We start from the raw sequence: 10,271 nt of genomic DNA on the forward strand, positions 1-10,271 counted from the left end.
AGTATCCTTTAGCTGCTAATGTGGAGAAGGCTGGATGTGAGTTTGTCTTTCTATTTAGTATCCATAAGAATTGTGTCGAAGGGAGTTGCATATAGATAATCATGAGTCTCCTATTATAGTTCAAGTTTCCTTCAACTAAGTTACGAATATGGGAACCTAGAAGCTAAGTGTTAGTAGGCTAAAGAGAAGAGGTTAGATCATAAGAGTTAGAGAAAGTGGATGAGCACTTTCAGCCCATGTTTCACATATTTCAACTTGGCATCCCATACAACTTCCTTTTTTGTTCCAGTTACACCTCTGGTTTAATAGTTTTCAACCACAGTTGAGAATGTACATGATCTGCCATGTGTTGAAGTTTGTTGACTGGCTTTTAAGTATCCCACACATAAATTATTCATGTAAAGTAAGTATATCATTACTAACTAAATTAGGATTTTTCTGTCCATGTCCATCCAGAGGTCCCTCATTTTGTTATCTTCTCAGCATACTTCTTATTTACTTTATGTACTATAGCTATAGTATCAACATATTGTTCATAAATGAACTGGAGCTCTCTTTGATTATACTCTCATACAATATTTATCTTAAGTGACACATTTCCTTAGAAAGACCTAACTAATATTACACTTTTAGAGGTAGGCCGAAGAAGTATTGGAGAGAGACAATTAAACATGACATGACATAACCTCAGCTTACCGAGGACATAACCTTACATAGGAGGTTAGTTAGATAGTTGAGTGTTGTTTCTCTTATACTTCTATACTATTATTTGTAGTTTTACTCTTGTAGTCTCTTGTCCTTTGAGTTTGGTTATTATCTGTGGTTTTATTTTACGCTTTGATTATCGCTTTATTTTGTTATGACTACTGTTTAGGATGATTTGTCAGGTTGTCTATTGTATTTTGCCATGACTATCTTCATTTCTGTTGTTTCTTTCTCTATACTACTTTGAACGTTTTTTCTTGAGTTGAGGATCTATCAAAAACAACCTCTCTTTCTTTAAAATAATGGTAAGATCTGCATACACTCCACCCTCCCCAGACCCCACTGGGCATGTTGTTGTTGTTGTGCAAATTTTATACAAACATTCGAAGTTATACTATGTAGACTAATGATCCTTTTTATCAGGGGACAAAAGCAATGGAAGCAATCTGGCTACAATATATTCAAAAAATATGCTTTAGCAAAAAAGCCATGAAAAATATGAAAAGGCTTAGAATATTATACATCGGTGGTTTTCATATACATGATGATTCCATTGAGTACCTGCCCAATAGCTTGCGTTGGTTTGCCTTTTACCACTATCCTTGGGAGTCATTGCCAGAAAATTTTGAACCCAAAAGGCTTGTTCATCTTAATCTCCGGTTCAGCTTGGCGTTGCATCATTTATGGACTGGAACAAAGGTACAATAGCTGAATGTCATTTCCTTTTTCTTTTGTCTAAGGTCTGCATACGTCCACCCTCCCTAGACCCCATTTGTGGATCACATCGGGTATGTTGTTGTATATTGTATAAGTTTTCTACATCATTCAGAGTTCAACACTTTGTTTTTCCCATTTTAGGTTAGACTTCTCATTCTTTCTGTGATCTAACAGTATTTGTCGTCTCTAAGGACACTAGATCTCAGCTACTCTACAAACCTGATGCAAACACCAGATTTCACGGGGATGCCAAATTTGGAGTATTTGAATCTATCATATAGTAGTAATCTTGAAGAGGTTCACTGTTCGTTGGAATGTTCTAGAAAACTCAATTTGTTATATTTGTGTTTTTGTACACTCCTTAAGAGGTTTCCATTGTTAGCGGGGAATCTCTTGAATATCTCTATCTACATGATTGCTATAGTTTAGAGAAATTTCCAGAAATCCTCGGAAGAATGAAGCCGGAGTTGAAGATTAAGATGGAATGCTCTGGGATAAGGGAACTACCATCATCTATGCAGTACACAACTCATATTACCAAGCTAAATTTAAAAATTAAAAGATATGAAAAACCTTGTGTCTCTTCCAAGCAGCATTTGCATGTTGAAAAGCTTGAGCTAGACGTGTCGTACTGCTCAAAACTTGAAAGCTTGCCTAAAGAGATAGGTGACTATTAAACTTGGAGAAGTTTGATGCCAAATGCACTCTAATTTCACGACCTCCATCTTCCATTGTCCGCTTGAACTAGCTTAAATTCTTGAGTTATGTGAAAAGAAGTTCAGAAGTAGGACTCGATGATGGAGTGTTCTTTGTGTTCCCACAAGTGAACGAAGGGTTACGCTCATTGGAAGATTTGGATCTCGGTTACTGCAATCTAATAGATGGAGGACTTCCGGAAGACATTGGATCCTTATCCTCTTTGAAAAAGTTGTATCTCACTGGAAATAGTTTTGAGCATTTGCCTCGAAGCATAGCTCAACTTGGTGCTCTTAGACTCTTGTACTTATCAGATTGTCCTAATCTTAAAGAGTTCCCTCAGGTGAACAACGGATTACGCTCATTGGAAGATTTGGAGCTCAGTTACTGCAATCTAATGGATGGAGGACTTCCGGAAGACATTGGATCCTTATCCTCTTTGAAACAATTGCATCTTGATGGAAATAACTTTGAGCATTTGCCTCGAAGCATATCCCAACTTGGTGGTCTTCGATACTTGGATGTATCGAACTGCCCAAGGCTTAAAGAGTTGCCAGACTTCATATGGATGCCTAATTTGTATTTTTTGCATCTGATAGATTGTATGAATCTTGAAGAGGTTCATCATTCCTTGGGATTTTTCGAAAAGCTCACTCACTTATAAGCTTGTATAGCTGTGAACGCCTTAAGAGGTTTCCATGTATGTACATCGATTCCTTTAAATGTATCTGGACATGGAGGTGCTCTAGTTTAGAAAGTTATCCAAAGATCATCGGAAGCATAAAAGTGGAATCAGAGATTCACATGTTAGACAGTGTAATGCGGGATATTTCATCTCCACATTCCTTGTCTCAGAAGATCGTTTCGTTGCAGCATGACATCTCTGATTCAGATTCCTTGTCATTAATTAGATTGTTTACGATTGAGCATCCCGAGGAGAAGATCCCAACTTGGTTCCACCATCAGGGAATGGATACAAGTGTATCTGTCAATTTGCCTGAAAATTGGTATGTACCTGATAACTTCTTGGGATTTGCTGTATGTTACTCTAGTGAACTAATTGACATCACAGCTCACTTGATTCCGTTATGTGATGATGGGATGTCGTGGATGACCTTGGAACTAAACTCATCCTGCAATACAAAATGTGATACTGAACCTACTATTCATTTCTTCTTGGTACCTTTTTCGGGGTTATGGAATACATCTAAGGCAAATGGGAAAACACCAAATGACTATAGGCTCATTACGTTATCCTTTTCTGGAGAAATGTAGTAGTTTGGATGTCGTTTATTGTATAAAGATGAGCCTGAGCTTGTTGAGACCTTGTTAAAAATGAGGGAAAGTGATGATGAACCAACAGATGTGAAAATAGTGAACATCATGACTCCGTCACCAATGAAGCCAGTTGCTCCTCCTCTAAGAAATATAAGCTTTTAACACTTTACATGGGGAGGAGGTACTTAGAACACTTGTAATTGTAATGCACCTTTCTACCATATAATTACATGATAAAATGGCTTCAACAATACCATATTTGAGTGTGATATATTTGTACATTATTTCATTTGATTACATAGATATTAAGGGTGCAAATTAGTAGATGATGATCTTGTAGTGAGTGAAGGCCTCATTTGTACAATATGTTCTTCATCAACACCAATTTTCTTGGCAGCAAATCCAGCTTCAAAGAAGCGTTTTACGGCATCTTCCATATAAGCTTTCCCTTGTCTTACAGTCATTCCCTTTCCTATCTTTTCTGGATAGCTTGTTAGGAGATGATCTCCTTTTAGCACCGCGGCGAGTTGAACTAGCTCTTGCTGGAATTCACTTATGTTTGCATCTTCATTTGCTTCTCCCTTTCTGATCTTTGTTGGAGTTGGAAGTTTCTCTGTGGAGAGAACACAAAGTTAGGTCCATAATGTTTGAGGAGCAAAGTAAGACAATCAATAGTACTTATACATACTATACATATAATATACACGTAATATACATATAACCACTGTATATGTTGTGTATATTTTGGCCATTTTTGTACATATACTAGTTGGCCAAACGGTATATATATTGGTAAGTATCCCATTAATTTAAATTGACACGGAGATTAAGAAAAATGACTAACCAGGGCAATCAGTTCTGGGCTCCTTTCTAATATGTAGAATGCGTTCAAAAGTGCCAGCCCATGCATCTCTTTTAGTAAGAAAAGGTGATGGCAAATCAAAGATCTTCTTCACCGTTGCCGGAATCGATGAATGTTCATATTCCGACGTCGGAAACGGAGAGCCATTAGGACCATGAACAACTGCAAAAAAAAAATGAAAATAAATAAATAAATAGTTTGTCATATTTTCAAATTCGAGTTGGTTTTTATGTGTGACATAAGGTGAGAGCCTAATGCACAAAGTATCTCATATTAGCAGAGTCTCAGAGTGCACCCGCAGAAAAATTATTTGTGTTGGTTTTTTATGTGTAACATTAGTCAAAGAAATTATTCATGTTATGGTTTTCATGTGAGACATAAGTCAAGGAAATTATTTGTGTTAAGGACCACCTTTTGCACACATCTTTTTCTCTAAAACATCACTCATTTATGATCACAAGAGGTGGGATGTAGGGGCACATTAATTAACTTTGGATTAATTAAAAGCATTTCACACACACCATTAATAGAAGTTTTTTCTTTTGGGGGGTCCAAAACCATTTATAAAAGTTGTGAAGTTAAGCTATCCAACAAGTGATAGTGTGACTTGTTGACACATAGATAGGCATTCATTTATTGCCAAATATTGAGTATATATGACTCTAATATATACACCATTAGTCCATTAAGTAGGACGAATAGGATTATTTCACTCTCATAAGGGATTACGTTTTAAGTTTGAATTTTGAAAATACAGAAATTTTTAATAATTTTTTTTCTAACATAAATCCTATCCATATAAATTTAAATTAATTGAATCTCGGAAACAAGATGGTTAAGGAAAAAAAACTTGACTATTTAGATGTTGGATAGATGCAAATGGGAACAAGTGACTTCAAAGGTCATATAGCAATACGGCGGGATTGTGCACTTTTTGACTAATTATCTCTTCTTTTAGTGGAAATTAATTCATTATTCTAGTTGTGTATTTTAGTGCTTATATTTTATTCTGATGTGTAATGAGATCTAAAAGTCCAAAATTATAAATTAGGTATTTTCTATAAATTTCAAATATTTTTTATTTTTTCCCCAGAATAATGGAGTTAGAGTTGAGGTAAAATGTTTACGATTAGCATAATTTAACATATTATAGCATTTTAGTAGTCTTATTATATATTTCTCACCTCATTTTATTAGGAGGATTTACAGTATTCTCACTTATTCTCCCATGTGAGCGAAATTGATGGTAAAAATGCTCAATCACTAGAGCTAACTTACTTGTCACAATCTCGTTATCTTATTAGTCATGTTATTAATTCTATTTAGTACAAACAATTATATTACATATGATCTGAGAGTATAAAAAAAATGTAATATAAAATAGAAGGAAAAAGAGAGTTAACACAATATTTTACTCTCTCGATTTTAATTTGTTTGTTTTACTTTCCTTTTTAATCGATTTCAAAAATATATCTTGAATTTCAACTTTTCACATAACATATTTAAAAAAACAATCCACAAGATTAAATGACATTTTAACATATTATACATATTTTTAATTTAAGACCACACCTTATTTCTATTTTTTTAAAATTTCGTATCAACTTAAAATCAAATAAACGTACCTGTGCCCTTCTCGATCCAAGGAGAGATCATTATAGTAGGAACTCTAACACCCAATCTATCAAACTTGAAATCAAACGGGTCGGGTCCTACAATTCCATCCGGGCTAGGGACCCCACTGACAGGTGTAGGGACGTGATCAAAGAACCCACCATGCTCATCGTAGGTAATGATGAAAAGGGTTTGGTTCCATTGTGGGCTTTTCCTTAGGGTCTCGTACACCTCCTTTACGAACATTTGTCCTTGATAAACATCGTGTGATGGATGATCATCGTTAGCCGGTTGTAACTTTGAGTCCATGTATCGCTGCTCCACCACAACATATCCTGGTAATAGGCCAGAGTGCCAAATTTAGCTTTCCGTCTAGCCACGGATTTTGATTAATTTTTTAAAATTTATTTTCAATTGTTTTTCAAGGTTTCGTGATATTTTTCTTTTATTCACCAAACTTTAATTTTTTTTAAAGTAAAATTGCATGTACAAACATCATTTTAACAAACTTTAAACACTTATTTATTTAAGTTTTTAACTAAATAATATGTAATTATTTAGTTTTTCTCTCTTTAAAAAAAAAAGACTTAGCTTTTGATTTGGTAACTAAACAAATCAGAAAATGATTATAAAAAGGTCTAAAATGCTCTCGAACTATTGAAAATAGTACAAAAATATCTCTCATTCATCTATTGAGCCTAAAATGTCTAACATAATTTTAATTAAATAATTTGAATAATTTTTTTAAACATGTGTCAGTCATCTATTAGTTACAATTCAATTATTTAAAATTAATTATAAATCAATATTTTTTTAACATAATTTTAATTAAATAATTTTTTTTAAACACGTGGCGATCATCTATTGGTTATAATTTAATTATTTAAAATTAATTATAAATTAAAATTTATTTAACATAATTTTAATTATGGAAAAGAGCCTAAAATACCCTCTAACTATTGAAAATGGTACAAAAATGTCCCTCATGCCCTTTTCCATTAAAGAAAAGATCATTTTTGGACCTAAATGTGGATGTCAAGAGCATTTTAGGATTAATAGATAGATGAAGAGTATTTTTATACCATTTTTAATATATCGTATTGATAAGGTTAAATTTTTTAAAAGAAAATATATCGTATTGATAGGAAGAAATTTGCCACTTATAATATTTTCATACGGTATTTGAATATCTAAATTTAATTTTAAAATATTAAATTCTATTTTATTTAATTTAAAAATTAGTCAAAAATTAACTTTCGGGAAAGAAATAAAAAAAATGTCACGTAAATTAGAATACCTGGTAGCTTTCCAGATTTGGCATCACTTTTGAATGTGAGATCATAAGGATGGAATTTTCCGACGTACTTGAGCTTTCTTAAATTCAGGTAAAACAGAGTCGCCGGAATATTCTGGTAATAGATTCCAAAATTTATTCCGGCGTCGTCGAGATTCTCGAAGATCGTTCTCTGTGGGTAACCTTTGGCTAACAGCGACGCGATGTTTGAGGTGGCGCCGTGAGATGTGCCGGAGTGAACGTAGAGACGATTCGGCTGAGTCGATGCCGGCACCGACGCAAACCACCGGTCGAACACCGCAAATTCCGATACCAGCGTTTTGTATACTGCTACCTGAACAACAACATTAGTTAATAATTGAACCGAAGCATTAATGTAATTGGTAAAATTACTCTTATATGATCAAAATATCACGGATTCAAATAATGTGGCTTACAAAAATACAGAAAAGGCTGCATAATAGATCCATATTGGTCCGATTCTTCTCTAAACATCACACATCCTAGAAGTTTTTCTCTCATTTATCTCAATTTGTATGGTATGTTTCAAATTTCGAGAGTCAAATAGCTTTTTTTTTTATTGTCATTTTTTAACTTTCAAATATTTTAATTGCATCAAAGAAGCGCTTTTACGCATTAGAGTACAAAAAATGACCCTTAAATGGGAGAGATATTATTCAAATTATATATGTATAACATTATATAACGGTGAAAACGATATAATTTATTTAAACATTATGTTCTTTAAAACACTACAATCCATTACAACATACATATAAAATAATAACAACCATTCAAACAAAGATTTAACTATTTGAGAATATAAATGATTTTTCTTAATACTTTTAACAATTAACTATGAACATTTTTAATTTAGAATTCCATACTTTATCATGTAATTGTTGAATTTCTAACTTTAGTTTTAAAATATAGAGATTATCTAGTTCGATTCAATGTAAAAATTAATCAAATTAATCCTCGAGAAAAATCGAAGTAAGTGTAGTAGTGATATAGTGAATACTTACCATATCAGGGTGGAAGCCATTCATGACCTGTTCAGGCATATTAGAATCCATAGAAAGAGCTTGTTGAGCAAACCCATTCATAGGTGCTGGTTTTTTTGAACTGTCATTTGATCCAAATATCTGTTCACGTATTGCTTGAAATGAATGTCCTGGATCAGGATCAACGTAATGAGATTGATCTCCGAAGAAAATCCGACGGGATTTTGGATCCTCTGTTGAAATTGGGTTCGATTCGGAACCATCTACGCCGTTGATTTCTGGGTTCAGCTTCTTCATCCAACCTAACATGTGGTCGAACGATCTGTTCTCCATTACGAGAACCACTACCGTTTTTACTGGGCTGCTGCTCGAGGATGCAGTAGCAGCCCAATTATAGTGGTGGTTCTCTATTAGAATTAGGAAAATTAGTAGTCCGGCGACGAACACCGTTGCCGGCGATTTAGTGGTGTGATTTTTGGGTGACATTGGGTGGGGGTGTAGCAGTAGTGGTCCGTGAAACTGAGTGGAACTTGGAATTTATAGCTGGAGAGTTGTGGATTTTTATTGCTTTGTTAGTTGGGAATCACAAATATCTTTTTTAATGTTATCTCACTAAATAGTGTGATCTAGATAAATTTTGTAATATTTTTATTTTTAATTAGAGATGGTAAAGTTCAAAATTTTAAAAATGAAGAAACTTCCGAATCAAAATTATAAGTAATTGAATTATATAAATAGGATATATGATGGATCTTTAATTTATCGATAATATAATCTTAGATATGAGGGTATGAAAGTCGCGTGTTAGGTAGAAACTTAGTGGTTGTAATGGAGGATTGTTTTGCTTTTTGAGGATTTAGACTAATTGGTGTTAGTAGTTGTACTAGCCGTATTAATATAATTTTTGTTTTTGTATGTTATTTATAGTGTTTCGATTATCACACTATTTTGTTGTTCTTGTTTTTTTTTTGTTAGCTTTGCACTACTTTCTTTGTTAGTTGCTATTATTTTTACACTCTACTATCTCCATACCTCACTTATGAGATTTCACTAGTATGTTGTTGTACATAAGTATTATCATGATACTCTTAATGTAGTAGCACAAAATAGGTCTGAGGATGATAAAGTGTACATAGATCTTATCTTTATTTAGTGCAGTCATACAAAGTGATCTGAAGAAGATAGAGTATACGCAGATCTTATCTTTACTTCAGAGGTAGATAAACTGTTCCCGATGGACACCCTGCTCAAGAAAAAAAAAATTTAGAAAAAGACGTAATTGAATCACCTAGCATAAAAAATTGAATCTTTAGTCTAACTCAATTCAAAAAAGTTAGTATCTCACGTTCAGGACTGGATATTTGATGCATGAGCAATTCAATATAGAAATCCAAGATTGGGAGCTCGCCTATGATATCTTGTAAAGAAATGAATATTGGGCCTAACTCAATTGTAAAAACTAATTTATGAAAAAAGAATTGTTTAAAATCATAAAATTTTGTTAAGGAGTGTAACTACTCAATAAGGACAAAGCAATATGACACAGAGGGAGTAAAAAAGAAGAATGAGAAATTAAAAACACTAGTTGATTCTTTTCATATATCTTAATATTGACGGATAAAATTATCTAATACATGTTATTGATGGAAAAAAATATTCCATAAAATTAATTGAAGTGAATAAAATTAATTGATCAAAACACCACGATCATTAATTAAAAAGAGAGAAAGGGAGAAAATTAGACCATGGTATGTTCTAGTGATAATAATAAGTGAGTTTCAAGTTTATCGGCAAAGGATTGACAGATGCATTTAAATGTGACATTTTTATTAATTATCTTTCTCGTCAAATTCAATAAACTATCATATTTTTATTCAAGTTAAATATTATATTCGTTCAATATGATATTTTGTTTCATGAGTTAAAGACTTTATTCTTTAAATACTTAAAGAATCTAAAAATATTTAAATTGATCTCAAGATAATGTTTGCATTTAAAAATATTAAATATTATTTATCATTTCTATGAGAGTATCTGGTAGATTTTATTGATAATATCTATTTTTAAAGATTTATCTTTAATTTCAAATTAATTTTTTTTA

The 10,271-nt window shown here is 32.8% G+C and overlaps 1 protein-coding gene and 1 pseudogene across 1 annotated transcript; one reads left to right on the forward strand and one right to left on the reverse strand.

Annotated features, from left to right (window-relative positions):
* Positions 1-1,140: 1,140 nt before the first annotated feature.
* Positions 1,141-3,558, forward strand: LOC129887672 (TMV resistance protein N-like; annotated as a pseudogene).
* On the reverse strand, positions 3,491-8,749 carry LOC129887673 (non-specific phospholipase C2). The gene is made up of 5 exons (XM_055962852.1): positions 8,192-8,749; positions 7,170-7,500; positions 5,884-6,207; positions 4,241-4,420; positions 3,491-4,009 (listed from the first exon to the last, which is right to left on the reverse strand). The coding sequence occupies exons 1-5, from the start codon at positions 8,654-8,656 to the stop codon at positions 3,702-3,704; spliced, it is 1,608 nt and encodes a 535-aa protein (XP_055818827.1). The 5' UTR covers positions 8,657-8,749; the 3' UTR covers positions 3,491-3,701.
* Between the last annotated feature and the right edge of the window lie 1,522 nt (positions 8,750-10,271).

The sequence above is a fragment of the Solanum dulcamara genome, chromosome 4, assembly GCF_947179165.1.
Source record: "Solanum dulcamara chromosome 4, daSolDulc1.2, whole genome shotgun sequence".
NCBI lineage: Eukaryota > Viridiplantae > Streptophyta > Magnoliopsida > Solanales > Solanaceae > Solanum > Solanum dulcamara.

Bases quoted from the DNA above. Each gene is read 5' to 3' on its own strand.
- LOC129887673 (XM_055962852.1), bottom strand. From the start codon at position 8,656: ATGTCACCCAAAAATCACACCACTAAATCGCCGGCAACGGTGTTCGTC. The intron at 7,501-8,191 runs GTAAGTATTCAC...GTTGTTGTTCAG, and splicing joins ATGGCTTCCACCCTGATATG to GTAGCAGTATACAAAACGCT. The intron at 4,010-4,240 runs GTTAGTCATTTT...TTCTCTCCACAG, and splicing joins GCCCAGAACTGATTGCCCTG to AGAAACTTCCAACTCCAACA.